Source organism: Nycticebus coucang, chromosome 12 (genome assembly GCF_027406575.1).
Source record: "Nycticebus coucang isolate mNycCou1 chromosome 12, mNycCou1.pri, whole genome shotgun sequence".
Classification (NCBI taxonomy): Eukaryota; Metazoa; Chordata; class Mammalia; order Primates; family Lorisidae; genus Nycticebus; species Nycticebus coucang.
The window spans coordinates 74,767,557-74,783,462 of record NC_069791.1 but is presented as its reverse complement, the minus strand read 5'-3'; the positions used below and the strand labels follow the sequence as shown (position 1 = coordinate 74,783,462).

The window sequence follows — 15,906 nt, the reverse complement described above, 5'->3', positions numbered from 1 at the left end:
ATGGAACTCTACTGAGGGTGACAGAATGAGACTCTAAAAAAAAAAATAGATATATATAATATATATATAGAAAATAAAAATAATTCCTTGCTAGACTTAGAAAATCAATGCTAAGAAATTCATACCATATTGCTTAATTTTTCTTTCCATTCTTGCTTCCACTATTTCCTTTATTTTTAATTGCACAATCATATATTCCCCCATATGCTTTAAAAATATTAGACATAGGGCAGTGCCTATGGCTCAAAGGGGTAGGGCTTTCCCCATATGCTGGAGGTGGCGGGTACAAACCCAGCCCCGGCCAAAAACCGCAAAAAAAAAAAAAAAATATATATATATATTTGTATATGTATACATATATGTATATATGTATGTGCAAATATATATATGTATATATTAGACCTAATAAAAAGATACAGATACAACCTTCATTGGCAACCTTAGCAGAAAATAATAAAAGAAAATGATAGCTGTATGCCAATCATGCATGGGCAATTTTCATGTACCAAAAACCAATTCTGCCATACTGACATAATCTTGGACCCAGATGCATTAAAAAGTGTAAAATAAAAACACATATAATTCCAACTTAAATATAGCCCTATATATATTTAATGAATATTTGTGAACAACAGAAACAATGCACTAATCAGAACAAAAGGCAGAAAGTCCAACAAGAATTTAATAAGAATATAAGAGTCTTACTTCTTGATCACAAAACGAATCCTTTCCTTTGCAAGTAATATCCTCTCAAGGCGAGGAATTCCATAAGTAGATGGCCTTCTAAAAGGAATTCCTTCAGGAAGTCCTTCTACATAAAGATCTTCAACATGAGACTGGAAGAGAGGGTATGGAATCGTCACCGGACCTTTGGCTTTTATAGCTTGAGCTTTAAGGATAAAAAAAAGAAAGGAATATCATTTGAGCAGTTTGTAAAAAAGAATAATTGACTATTTATTGCTCTTTAACTTTTATAATTTGATCTTCATTTCTGTTACTGTAATTGAATCAAAAGAAAAATATACAAAAACTAAAAAGAATACCAAAGACGCCAGTATTCTGTTTAACAAAGTCTGCAGTGAAATATTCCATTACTTTAAGTCAGATATAGCCAGACTTTCTAGTGACATCTGAACCACATTATGAAGCCAGAAAGAACTATCACTTAATATTAGTTAATACTTATATTATAAAGTAGAGGGTGGCGCCTGTGGCTCAGTGAGTAGGGTGCCAGTCCCATGTACCGAGGGTGGTGGGTTCAAACCCGGCCCCGGCCAAAATGGAACAACAACCACCACCAAAAAATAAAAAAAGTAGAAGAGAAATAATTTAAAAATGTAAACATTTAATACAACAACCATTAAATAATTTATTTTAAATAAAAGAAGCAGAAGACTTTTCTGAACTACAAAATTTCGTTTCTGGTAACATTTATTTACCCAAGAGTAAAATAATGCAATAGTTATAAAAAGTCAAAAGCATGGGGGCTACTGACAATCCTATACAATTCAGTGGTCTCTCCCCCATAAGAATAGATCTATTTTTTTCCCTGGCATTAAGTCTATTTGCTAAAAATTCTTATTTGCACTAAACTTTCAAGTGTAATATATTACACATTAATATTAGACATAACATCCGTTGCTGATTAAGAGAAATGATTACTTAAGAAAACAATCAACTGAAAAGATGGGGATTTTACATCTTTTGTATTAACCTGGATGGAGTAGAAACCCATTCTTCTTAGTAAAGTATCATAAGAATGGAAAAAGCAAATATCCAATATACTCAATATTAATATGAAGCCACTAGATCAGCCATTCTCAACCTGTGGGTCAAGACCCACATGAACTGTAGTAAAGGGCCACAGCATTAGGAAGGTTGAGAACCACTGCACTAGATGATCTAATACACAGCCATAAGAGAAAAACTCAAAACTCAATTTAAGTTGGGGGGACAAGGAAGGAGAGAGAGAAAAGAGAAGAGGAGAGATGGGGACTGGTGTGCTCCCACTTAATGGACACAATGTAAGGATATATGGCACACTCTTGGGTTCCAGACATAATTACAACAGGGACTCCACCTAACAAATGCGAACATTATATCCTAATTGTTGTACCCTCACATTAATCTGAAATAAAAAAAAATAAGCTTAAAAGAATAAGCAATTAAATCCCCAAGACCTAGGACTTTGCAATAAGTTTGTAAATAAGTAAGTCATCAAATCATATACTCAAAGTTTACAAGAAACATTGAGCATTAAAGAAATAAAACTTTCCCTTAGCTTTATTGTAAGTAAGAAACAAAGACTGGGGTGGTGCCCCTAGCTCAGTGGGTAGGGTGCCAACCACGTACATGAAGCTTGTGGGTTCAAACCCAGCCCAGGCCTGCTAAACAACAGTGACAACTGCAACCAAAAATAGCCAGGCACTGTGACGCGTGCCTGTAGTCCCAGCTATCTGGCAGGCTGAGGCAAGAGGATTACTTAAACCTAAGAGTTTGAGGTTGCTGTGAGCTGTGATGCCATAGCACTCTACCAAGGACGACATAATGAAACTGTCTCAAATTTAAAAAAAAAAGACTGTTTCTAATATTTAGACAGCATAAACAACCTTACAAGAAGAGATGTATAAAGCACTAGCAGAACTTGACTTGTTTCCATTACCCGCAAAAGATGAAAAGTAATTCCCTTGTTTATATGATTATGAACAAAGTATTAAAAGCATTTTTTACTGTAGACATACCATATTTTCTTTCAAACAATTCTTCAACTTGTTTACGTAGATCAGTAATTCGAGCATTCCATTTCTCTGAAAATTGAAAGAGTTAATTCTCAATAATAAATCCCTATATGGGGGCACTAGTATGTTCTTAATACGACCTGACACATAATAACTTATTTCCAACATTATTCACTTTAACAGTCCGTCTCAGTCTATATAATTTTACTACTTTCCAAAGAACTTTCCCCCTTTTTTGTGGTTCTTAGACTTAGTCAATAGGAAATTATGAGGTTTTATTTTTTTAAGTTTAGTACCTCTTTTTAGCCTTTTAATTTCTGAAAAGCAGAAGGTGGAAGACCACTCAAACACTACAAAAGGCAGGCAAACTCCAGGGATCACTTTGTAAACTTCCTAAAACATATTATAGTTGTTTAGAAATAAGCTATATAAGCTTGGCACAGTGGCTCACACTTGTAATCCTAGCACTCTCAGAGGCTGAGGCAAGTGGATTGCTTGAGCTCAGCATCAGATGTTGGAGAATAGCCTGAGCAAGAGCAAGATGCTGTCTCTACTAAAAATAGAAAAATTGGCTGGGCACGGTGGCTAACACTTGTGATCTTAGCACTCTGAGAGGCCAAGGCAGGCAGATTGCCTGACTTCACGAGTTCAAGACCAGCCTGAGCCAGAGCAAGACCTCATCTCTAAAAAAACAGCCAGGCGTTATGACAGGAACTTATAGTCACAGCTACTCAGGAGGCTGAAGCAAGAGAATCACCTAAGTCCAAGAGTATGAGGTTCCTGTGAGCTATGGCCACAGCACTCTGCCAGGGTCAACAAAGTGAGAGACTCTGTCTCAAAAAAAAGCAAGAAAAATCAGCCACACACTGTGCTGGGTGCTTATAGTCCCAGCTACTCGGGAGGCTGAGGCAGGAGGATCACTTAAGCCAAGGAGTTTGAGGTTGCTATGAGCTAGACTGATCCCATACCTCTATCCAGGACAATAGACTGAGACTCTGTCTCAAAAAAGAAAAAAACTGGGCTTAGTGCCTGTAGCTCAGTGGCTAGGGCGCCAGCCACATACACCAGAGGTGGGGAGTTCGAATCCAGCCTAGGCCTGCCAAACAACAATGACAACTACAACAACAACAACAACAAAAAAATAGGCATTGTGGCGGGCGCCTGTAGTCCCAGCTACTTGGGAGGCTGAGGCAAGAGAATTGCTTAAGCCTAAGAGTTTGAGGTTGCTATGAGCTGTGACACTACAGCACTCTATCCCAAATGACAAAGTGAGACTCTGTCTCAAAAAAAAGGAAAGAAAAAAAGGGCTCGCCACCTTTAGCAAGGTTGGTGGGTTTGAACCTAGCCCAGGCCTGCTAAACAACAATGACAACTGCAACAAAAAAATAGCCACGCATTATGGCAGGTGCCTCTAGTCCCAGCTACTCGGAAGGCTGAGGCAAGAGAAGCGCTTAAAGCCCAAGAGTTTGAGGTTGCTGTGGGCTGTGACACCACAACACTCTATGAAGGGCGACATAGTGAGACTCTCTCTCAGAAAAAAAAAAAAAAAAAAAAAGATACATAGTTGAAAACTGAATGCTAAAGAATATAAACATATAAAAACTAAACACGTGTATAACTTTAGTTTAATCCAATATTTCTGATTATGACAAAGTAGAATATTTAAATACTATTTTCAAAATGTATACAAGCTGAATGTTCTATTTATTCAAAATATGAATCAGAAACATAATTTGGGCTCGACGCCCGTGGCTCAAGCAGCTAAGGCGCCAGCCACATACACATGAGCTGGTGGGTTCGAATCTAGCCTGGGCCTGCCAAACAACAATGACGGCTACAACCAAAAAACAGCTGGGCGTTGTGGTGGATGCCTGTAGTCCCAGCTTCTTGGGAGGCTGAGACAGGAGAATCGCTTGAGCCCAGGAGATGGAGGTTGCTGTGAGCTGTGATGCCACAGCACTCTCTACCCAGGGCAACAGCTTGAGGCTGTGTCTCAAAAAAAACAAAACATAATTTGGCACTAATATTTTAGTCCCTCAACAGGATACATTATCCATTGGGAGTTAATAGATCAACAGCTTGTAGTCATACAGAGCAAAAAACAAACAAAACCAAAAAAAGGTCAAATATTTCTTAAAGAAGGCCATAAAGCTAAGAGAAGAAATTACTACTAAGTCATTAATGGTAAGTTAGAGTCAATTAACTGTAATCAACATCAGAAGATACAATGTCTTATTTATTCTTTTGTCAATCAAAACTGTGTTTAAGGGCAGCTCCTGTGGCTCAAAGAGTAGGGTGCTGGCCTCATATACCAGAGGTGGTAGGTTCAAACCCAGCCCTGGCCAAAAAAAAAAAAAAAAAAAAAAAAAACAAAACTGTGTTTAAGCCATATTTGTAACGCTACTTTCAAAATATCTGTGGCTTTCCAAAGACTATGCAGTAATACATTTTAAAGCATTTACTTCTGCAAACAATGCTGTAAGTTTTATAATATAGTAACAGAGTTCAGAAGCAGATGAATAGAACGCTGTATACGTACTGAGAACTTACCGAAGTTGAACTCCCTCACTTTTCGCTTTCCAGCATTAGCAGGTTCAGTAACTGGTGGCTGTGGTGGCTCACTGGTCTTTGGTCTCTTAGTAGGTGGAGAATAATCGTCATCTTGAAAAAGAAAATGACCATTACTTGAGGAGCAAACTTAAATGAGTCATAGGCACCCCAAGGTAAGTTCTAAACATTCAAAAGATGACCGGAGAGTAAATCTGTTTTGAATCGCAATAATTATTTCTGTAGTGTAATATATATATTTTTTTTTTTTTGCAGTTTTTGGCAGAGGCCAGAGGTTTGAACCCACCACCTCCAGTATATGGGGCTGGCGCTCTACTCCTTTGAGCCACAGGCGCCACACCTGTAGTGTAATCTTGAGCATATTTTTTCAAGTTTCATTTCCAATTTTCCTATTCTTTTGAAATGTTCTCAAGTCAATATTGCTCATTTTCCTTTGCCTTGCTTCATTTGAAATGTCATTACAAATTTCCCCTTCTCCTCAAATAATTTCCAAAAAAGTGCCAAGAACTGTATTCTAAGATTTGTAAGAAAAGGTTTCAATAAAAACAAGCACGTATGAGTATATAAATTATACATATATAAGGGGGATAAAATAAAGCTTAGATGGGAGAAAATATTTATACAAAATTCAAGTATACATAAACAAGGGAAGTTAGATAACTATGTCAAACATTTACAAAATACAAATTTTATAAGATGAAAGAAATGGGGCTACATCATTTATGAAACAGATGATGTTGATTTAGTCGACAGAGAATCTGTGTATAAACAAGCAATGAGATAGTCTAAACAGAGTATAAACTACTTGGGACACTTAAGAGTTCTATGCTAATTTATCTGCAGACATGTCACTCACTACTCAACTGTCCTATGATCTTTTAATATATTTAATGTTAGAGTTAGAGACATTTGAACCAAGTAAGATAAAGGTACTATCTTCTTTTTTTTGAGACAAGGTCTCACTATGTCACCCTTGGTAGAGTGCCGTAGCGTCACAGCTCACAGCAGCCTCAAACTCTTGGGCTTAAGCGATTCTCTTGCCTTAGCCTCCCAAGTGGCTGGGAATGCAGGCACCTGTTGCAACACTCAGCTGTTTTTTGGGTGTAGTTGTCATTATTGTTTAGCAGGCCCAGACTGGGCTTGGACCCGCCAGCTTCGGTGTATGTGGCTGGCACCCTACTCACTAAGCTATGGGTGCCGAGCACCTATTGGTATCTTATATTCCTTAAAAATGTCTGATTAACACATTACTAAGATTTCCAGTGAATTACAGAAAATACCATTTTAATAAGTCCAAATATGGGCTGGGTGAGATGGCTCACGCCTGTAATCCTAGAACCTTGGGAGGCCAAGGCAGGAGATGGCTTGAGGAGTTGAGACTAATCTGAACAAGAGTAAAGCCCTGTCAAAAGACCTTGCTAAAATGATCAAAGACCCTATAAATAGATTAAGATTCCAACCTAAGAAGATACAGTTTTAGAAAACACATCAGGCATCATTTAAAATTTGGCCTTCAATTCTGAAAATACACTATGAAAAACTCTACTTTCAAACTTTCAGACAAATTTTAGGAACCCCCAAGAGTAAATTTAGGCTGGTATGTAAGAGATAAAATATATTCGTTAAGCAATGATTTCTAAAATAAAAGTACTTTCCCTATAGGCTAATTTAGCCTAAATATCCTTATAGATCATCATTTAAACTGACCATTAACAGAATCACATAACACGAAAACTGACAGAGTATAAGGAAAAGATAAAACAAAGTTGCAGGATATAATAACTAGCAAAGGTCCATTATATTAATCTCAATCATAATCTAAACTACCTATTCAAGATGGATACCAAGGAGAAAGGATAACTTTTCTTTAGTGTTAAGACATCAGACTTTAAAAGGACACATCTTTTGGAGTGTTTCTTAATGTAACAAATATTGTAACAAGGACTATAAAATATCAAAAATATAGGTGACATTATATTTCTCTCCAGTAGCAAATAATGCAGTTCAAAGTATTATGTCATTCAGGCTGGAGTGCTGTGGCCTCAGCCTAGCTCATGGCAACCTCAGACTCCTGAGTTCAAGCAATCCTCTGCCTCAGCCTCCCAAGTAGCTGGGATTACAGGTGCCACTAACAATGCCTGACTAGTTATTCTATTTTTAGTAGAGACGGAGGTCTCTCTGTTGCTCAGGTTGGTCTCAAACTCCTGACCTCAAGCAATTCTCCCTCCTGCGAATCGAGTGCTAGGATTACAGGTGTGAGCCACCTCATCCAGCCATGAAGTTTAAACTATTAACTGTGAATAAATACAGAAATGAATTTAATTATTTGTGACTCTTTATTTAATTATTGTGACTCTTTGACTCAAACGATTCTCTTGCTTCAGTCTCCCAAATAGCTAGGACTGGAGGCACCCACCACAAAGGCCAGCTATTTTTTTAGAGACAAGTCTGGCTCTGGCTCAGGGTGGTCTCGAACTTGTGAGCTCAGGCAATCCATCTGCCTCGGCCTACAGAGTGCTAGGATTTACAGGCGTGAGCCACCGTATCTGGCCCTACATATTCTATTTTTTAAAGCCTACTTTGTAAATTAGCTTATTAACTAACCTTTGGGTGTTTTAAGTCATATGCAATTAAGTCAGCAGAACAGCTATAAATGTAACTACATCCTCAAAATTTTTCTCCAGTAACTGCTCCAATTAATTGGTTTTAAGAAAAATGTGAAGCTCAGTGCCCGTAGCACAGCGGTTACAGCGCTGGCCACATATACTAAGGCTGGCAGGTTCGAACCCAGCCTGGGCCAGCTAAAACAACAATGACAACGACAACAACAGCAAAAAAAAAAAAATAGCCAGGCATTGTGGCAGGCACCTGTAGTCCCAGCTACTTCGGAGGCTGAGGCAAGAGAATCACTTAAACCCAAGAGTTTGAGGTTACTATGAGCTATAACACCACGGCACTCTACCAAGGATAACATAGTGAGACTCTGTCTCAAAAAAAAAAAAAAAAAAAAGGAAAAGAAAAGAAAGAAAGAAAAAGAAAAGTGTGAGTAAATGGTTACTTTTTTTTTTTTCTGAGACAGAGTCATACTATATCACCCTCGGTAGAATGCCATGGCATTACAGTTTACAGCAACCTCCAACTCTTGGGCTGAAGCGACTCCCTTGCCTCAGCCTCCCGAGTAGCTTTACTACAGGCACCCACCACAACACCCAGCTATTTTTTTGTTGCAGTTTGGCAGGGGCCGGGTTTGAACCCGCCACCCTTCGTATATGGGGCTGGCACCCTACTCACTGAGCCACAGGTACCACCCTTGTTTGTTTTTTTGAGACATAGTCTTATTCTGTTACCCCAGGTAGAGTGTAGTGGTATCATGATCTCAAAAGTAATTTGGACTACAGGCACATGCCAATTTTTCTATTTTTAGTAGAAATGGGGTCTTGCTCTTGCTCAGGCTGGTCTTGAACTTTTGAGCACCAAAAGTGATCCTTCTACCTTGGCCTCCCACTGTGCTAGGATTACAGGGATGAGAAATACCCAGCCAGAAATAGTTACTCTTGACCTAAAATCCTTTCCACAAAGGATCAAAATTATTTTTCTTCTCTCTAGCATAAAACATTAAATAAAGCTCCAGGGATTTATTCTAACAATCAGGCCCAGCACTAAGCATTGCTATTCCAAGTACCATCATAAACATTGTCTCAATATTATAAACATTTTTTGTATAACAAGACACACATTTCTGCATGATTCAAATGTGAGCCCAAACTAAAAATATTTACATAATCAAAATTAAGGGCATTTAAAGGCCAGGTGCAGTGGCTCATGCCTATAACCCTAGAACTCTGGGAGGCTGAGGCAGGTGGACTGCCTGAGCTCATGGGTAGGAAACCAGCCTGAGGAAGAGCGAGACACCATCTCTAAAAACAGCCAAGCGTTGTCCTGGGCGCCTGTAGCGTCTGTACTCGGGAGGCTGAGGCAAGAGAATCCGCGTGAGCCCAAGAGTTGAAGTTACTGTGAGCTATGATGCTACAGCACTCTACCAAGGGAGACAAAATGAGACTCTCAAAAAAAAAATTAAAGGCCTTTAAAATAAATCTCAAAATGTTTTAATATGCAAAAACTACTATTCAGGAATATATAATAGTTATACTTCCAGTACTGTTTTTTTTTTTTTTTTTGGTAGAGACAGAGTCTCACTGTACCGCCCTCGGGTAGAGTCCTGTGGCGTCACACAGCTCACAGCAACCTCTAACTCTTGGGCTTACGCGATTCTCCTGCCTCAGCCTCCCGAGCAGCTGGGACTACAGGCGCCCGCCACAACGCCCGGCTATTTTTTTGTTGCAGTTTGGCCGGGGCTGGGTTTGAACCCGCCACCCTCGGCATATGGGGCCGGTGCCCTACTCACTGAGCCACAGGCGCCGCCCAACTTCCAGTACTGTTAATAAAAATAGCACCCCCCACCTTTGAAAAAAGTCAGCAACACAGTCCCTAACTCAAAATTTGTATTCAGAAAAAAAAAAACCATTTTCCTGTTTGCAATGTATTTACAAATAGCCTATAGATAATACAAACTTCAGAGTTAAAATTGTATTAACTGCATTCTTGCCAATGAATATATTAATACAAAATGTAACAATATTTTATGATACTTACTTTAAACAAAATAAAATTGGAAATGTTTTATCAAACAATCTGACACTTATTCGAAGTTTAAAAAGAAAATCAAAATCAGGCACTACATCTCTTTTGAAATTAAAGCCACTAATTCACCCTATACATTTCAAATAAATAGATCTCATTTTTCCACCCATGGAATCAACTCACAGTTCCTCTAAAACTCTTATTTTTATAAAAACAATTGGGTATTCAGAGTTATGAAAACTGAAAACAGAAGTTTTCACATGCTGACCTACTCCATTATATAGATTCTAATAGTGCTATAATATATAAGAAAAGCACAACAATTAAGCTACAAACAACATAGTCTATGGGTTTTATCTATGAAATATACCCAGAATCAACCATTTATTATCTCTCCACTGTCACCCCCTTACCCTGGAGAATCCCAATAGTCTCCTACACTGATTTTCTTGTTTCCACTATTGGCTACGTTTCTTTCTTTAAAGTAAAGGACAGAACTTGTTGCTCTTCTTTTCAAAACACTCCAAAGGATTTGGCTATCTTGTTCACTACTAAATTCTTAGCACCTAGTACAATGCCTGGCACATACAAGGTAATCAATATTCCTAGAACAAGTAAATGAATGTACAAATAGTATAGTCCTTAATTGTATGCAGCAGCCAAATATTTTCCAATGGCTAAATGTGAATTCCACAAAAAAAGATACAAACAGAGGATGAGAGATAATCCAACTTTCCTAAACTAAACTAAAATATTAAGGTTATAAAACACTATCATTCCATGAAGGCTATGTTAACCAGTTTGATAAAAACATTTCAAATTGTATATAAAACCAGCACATCGTACCCCCCATGATTACATTAATGTACACACAGCTATGATTTAATAAAAAAAAATAAATAAACAGTATTATTCAAATTGTAGTACATAACATCTCTGAAACTCTTATTTTTACATGAACAATTTAGTAATCCATTAAGTATCTGTTGAAGCTACAGAAATGGAAAACAAAATTTTCAAATGTTAACCTACTCCATTACACAGATTCTACAAAACTACAGTAACAACTGAGTGCATGGGCCATGTATGATAATGTGAAATAATTGTATATGGAAATGTTTACATACACCTTTCAAAATATGAGAAAGAAAATTTAAAAATAGTTGACTTAGGAAAATGCAAAATTAACCAGAAAATAAATTTACTTAAAATCAATCTGAAGACAAAATTAGGTTAAGTAATGAACAGAGGGTTAGGACACAGCAGAATGAATAAATGTGAATGACTCAGGTTTGGGAAACAATGCCTTAAAAGAGAACTGCACAGTCTCTTTTAAACCAACAAAAAATCCCTTTATTAACACTTCGTGACAGGTAAGCCTCGAACAATTCTAAGTAAGATATTTCTCTGCACTTATCAAAGATAATACACCTAATGGTATTCCATTTTAGTCCAAAAATGCAGTCATGTTGTTTACAAAATTGAGGCATGTACAATAAGTCATATTATTCCAAGGCCCATTTCCCAATCCTAGGTCACATAAATTTTAAATGACTACCACTGGCTTCAAGTACAAATAGATCACCACAAATGGGAGGACACACTTCAGAGCACACCATCAGCAACGGGTAAGTAACATTATCTTGTACAGATTAACACATCTGCATCAATGTCAAATCAGCCTCTTCATAACTTCACATGAATATAACAAGGTTAAAACACTGCGGAAAATCTGACAGACTTACTTGATGACAAAGTTCTTTATTTTCTTGTCTATAAACTATTTGGGAAATGTAGAAAGATATAACAGGAGAAAATGAAGTCATCCCCAGGCAAGTAGGACTATCTTTATTTTTGTCTGTCTTTCCCCTAAGCACCGTATTACCTTACACGAAACTAAGACTGTTCTATACACTGCTCCTTTTAAACTTTTCTTATTCATGAAAGGCAATAATTTTTTTCACTAAAATAATTATAAAAGGCGTTTCTTCAGATCATTTATAGAAAAATAAATCCATATTTCAATGCCTATATATTCTTCTATTGTGAAATACCAAAATTTAATTATTTAGCTAGGGATATTTAAACAGCTTCTACCATTTTTCAGAAAGAATATATGCTTATCAGCCAGAGATGCACATGTCAGTTTTCATTTGACCTTTGTTCTTAATATCAAAGCTTAAATTTTTACTTAATGGCTGAAAGAATTTAGCAATTTAGCGGTTGATACATAGTTTCTATAAGAAGTGTGGGTGTGCCCGCGCACACATATGAGACATGGAAAATGCTACCCCTAAAGTAATTACTTTACTCAGACAGAGACATGGAAAATGCTACCCCTAAAGTAATTACTTTACTCAGACATGGCATTTCACAGGTCTTTTAAAAATAAAAAAGAAGACTATATAAGCAAAATTCTATTTGATCACAAATTTGGAAGCTAAAACAAACTTATTGCACTGTCTTAGTTTAAATAAGATTTATCACTCCCTCCAAAAGAGTTGAGTTCAAAAAACTGACACATCAAGTTCATGAGCCTTTTCTTTTTGTAACATCTCTTTAAAGGTCATATACTATGTAAGCAAGTATTCACTTTCAAAATAATCTTAAAACAGCATCTATCTGCTTTAAGATTTGATAAATGAATTTGGTTACTAGTCCTATCTATATGTTTTATTTTAATAATTAAAAAATTCACCTATTCTTCTTACTTCTATATAAAGGAAAAAGTTCTAAGTATTTTTAAGATTTATATGCTCTTAAATTTTTGATAGGTAGTGAAGCCTCTAACTAAAAAGCAATTAAACTTCAATTATTTAGTGCTGGATGATAATTCAGAACTGTTTTCAGGTTAGTAAAATGATATTAATGAGAAAAGGAAGAATTCTATATTAAATTGAGAATAACTCATGAAGAATGAAAAGACTTCTGACTTTAGGTGGAAGCTAGTAATCCACTTATATTTTAGAAGCAATGAAAACATGTTAAGTAGTTTAAAGTAGTTAAATACTGTAAGTAATCAAATGTTATCAGTAGAGGAAAGGTTAATCATGAAAGAAAGAGAAAAACAGACATGAAACCAAGAAAGGTTATGCAGCAGTTAGAAAAAAATAATGAAGTACCAAGATGTGTGGCTCTGGCAGGAAAAAAAAAAAAAAAAAAATCTATGGTGGCAGCTGATATTTTTTAAGAATTTGCATTATAGGCCCAGGCACAGTGGCCCACGCTATCATCCCAGCACTCTGGCAAGCTGAGGTGGGTGTATTTCTTAAACTCATGAGTTCAAGATCAGCCTGAGCAAGAGTAAGAGCCCATCTCTAAAAACAGTTGGGGGTTATAGCGGGAGTCTGTAGTTCCAGCTACTCGGGAGGCTGAGGTAAGAGCATCATTTGAGCCCAAGAATTTGAGGTTGCTGCGAGCTATGATGTCACAGCACTCTACCGGGCAAAAGAAAAGTGAGACCTTGTCTCAAAAAAAGAAAGAAAAAAAAAAGAAAAGAATCTGTTTTATAATGAATGCTAGAAGTATCTGTATATTTTTGAAAAAAATAAAGATCATTTCTAGAAGTATACACAATAAACTCGAGCCCAGAGTACTGGGACTTGGGAGCAGAACAAACATAAAGAAAACTTTACGTGGTGCAATTTACTGTGTTGTTTCAACACTTCACCTTAGGAAAAAAATTTTGAGGGGGGGAAAAAAACTTACAAAGGAAGATAATAAGAACTTTATTTAAAGGGGAAAATAAAATACTCATTTAATAATTGTGAAATATGAAAAGTGATTTGTTAATAATCTTATTAGCTGAATTTTTAAATAGTATTAAAAAACTGGCTTATTTGGGTTCATGCTTATCTGGAGAAAAATGCTAGTCTTCAAGCAACTTTAGCTACATAGCTAAAGATTATTGTAGGATGTATTTGGAGCGGTTGCTTCAAAACTTTTTTATCTTTGTCTCTTAATTTGTATTTTGGGAAGGGAACTTGCTTTAAAAATGATTGACTAAAATCTCAAGACTTTCTCCTCCACTTTACTTGATTAGAATTAGGAGTTCCAGCTCCAATTCAGTGTCTTCTCTCACAACCCAATGGATTATAGAATCTGTTCTGTGTGTATCAAGTCTGGTCATAATTTTCTTTCTTTCTTTTTTTTTTTTTTTTCATTTTAATTCCCACTGATAGAAAGTATAGCTTGGTCCATCGGGGGCCAATGCTTATTTTCATGGCTTAATTTTTTTGCCTGAAACTCCCAGAGCACTGGGGTGCACTGTTGGGAAGTGGGCTGCTGTGGTCACACAAACACATGTCTTTCAATTCTTTTCACAAGTTTCCTTTAAGAATGGATGAAATGCATATTTAGCAATGTGAATGTGACAAATATTTTTTATGACCAGAAGTAAACTTTTGGAATCAAGGCTTTTAGGTAACTAACCTTCAATAGTCACCTCAACTTCAGGGTCCTCACTTGTTTCTGAAGGGACATGTTGAGTAGAATCTTGAAAAAAATAAAATTCTAAAATGACATTCATTATTAAGCATTTTCCATATGTTCCAACATTTAACTGATTTGATACTCCAAAAGCAGCCTACTGTAAAATTTAATTGGCATTTTAATTCATTTGTTATTTATTAAAATATTTGATCCCTTTAATTATAAATAGGGATAAAAGAAAACAAAAAGTAGAAAAGCTTTGGAAAACTATTAGATAATACCAAGTTACCTGCATTAATGGACTCAAAAACCTCGTATTCTTAAAAGAATGAGATTATGATAAAATCACAATTATTCCCTGCTATAATTAAAAAAATGCTAAAATAGTACGAAATGCTTTCTACTTTGGTTAGTATTTCCCTTTTTCTTTTATTATTCTGAGGAGTGGTTCATAGTGTTAAAACCACAATATTTTGCAATGGAGACCTTCATATCAAAAGAATAACTATATGCTCTAACTTTATATGCAATATACTCTTAAAAATTAAGGATTTCATTAATATTTTTGTTACTACACAAAGCAAATGTATTAGGAATGTAAGTGCTAGAAGCTTAGCTAGAGAGTATTTTCATTAGCTCTCTTTCATTTTGCAAAGGGTAAGAGATTAATTGATTCGTTGAAGATTATTTTTTGTTAGTAAAGAAATAAAGACAAGAACCCAGATTCAATTCAACTCTGTTAATGTTGCTACAATGAAAATGTCCTCAAAACAAAGTCTTTCAAAGCCCAAAATCTAATAAATTCGAAGCAATCCGTACTGTCTAATAAAGCCCTGGTCCCATCAGTATCTTATATTGTATATATGTATTCTGCTGATAAATACCACCTATTCAACACTGAAAATTTTGTCTCACAGAAAACATCTTAATTACCTCCACACATAAAAAAATTCACCTGCACTATCTTCTATAAAAAGACCCGACAATGAAATTAACAAACTATTTTAAATGACCTTAGCAGTATTTCTGAGAGAAATATATTCCAGTTAAAGACCTTAATTATATAACTGAATTTGGAATGATTAGCCTACATTTCAGGGACCTTATACCTTTTCACTCAAAGAAGGTAAAAGATCAAATTAAAGGTTTTTAAAAATAAAAAAAGCAAATACATAAAACATAAAACAGTTATACAGTCTCCCTTTTCAATTTAAAAAAAAATAAGGCACAACGTGACAGTTTATGAGAGAAAATAATTCCAGAACAAGATTTAGTCACCTTACCAGCCATTTTCTTTAGGAGAAATCTACAAAAATTCTTGTGAAACTAGTTAAACTGCTCAGAAGCAGGAAGCCATCTTGTATGGTAACAGTTTAACTCAAGATTCTAGTAACTCCAAGAGCTGCACCACAGTTTAATCCCACAATCAAAGCTGCAGCGGTAGTAAACTGGCTTAAGTAGTTCGTGGACAGATGTAGGTATAAAAATAAGAGTGAAAGTACTTCCTTATCTAGAATATACTGTTATC

At 36.1% G+C, this 15,906-nt stretch overlaps 1 protein-coding gene across 8 annotated transcripts in view; it reads right to left on the bottom strand.

Annotated features, from left to right (window-relative positions):
- The window catches only part of GTF2I (general transcription factor IIi), a 141,842-nt gene that overhangs the window by 44,801 nt on the left and 81,135 nt on the right, over window positions 1-15,906 (bottom strand). For 5 of the 8 annotated variants that reach the window (XM_053554708.1, XM_053554709.1, XM_053554710.1 and 2 more), the window contains 4 exons: window positions 14,379-14,441; window positions 5,289-5,399; window positions 2,742-2,807; window positions 706-889 (listed from right to left, as the gene is read on the bottom strand). In XM_053554708.1, the coding sequence (XP_053410683.1) occupies window positions 706-889; window positions 2,742-2,807; window positions 5,289-5,399; window positions 14,379-14,441 (424 nt within the window). The remainder of the gene's footprint in view (window positions 1-705; window positions 890-2,741; window positions 2,808-5,288; window positions 5,400-14,378; window positions 14,442-15,906) is intronic. The other 3 variants (XM_053554711.1, XM_053554713.1, XM_053554714.1) reach the window with 1 other exon arrangement.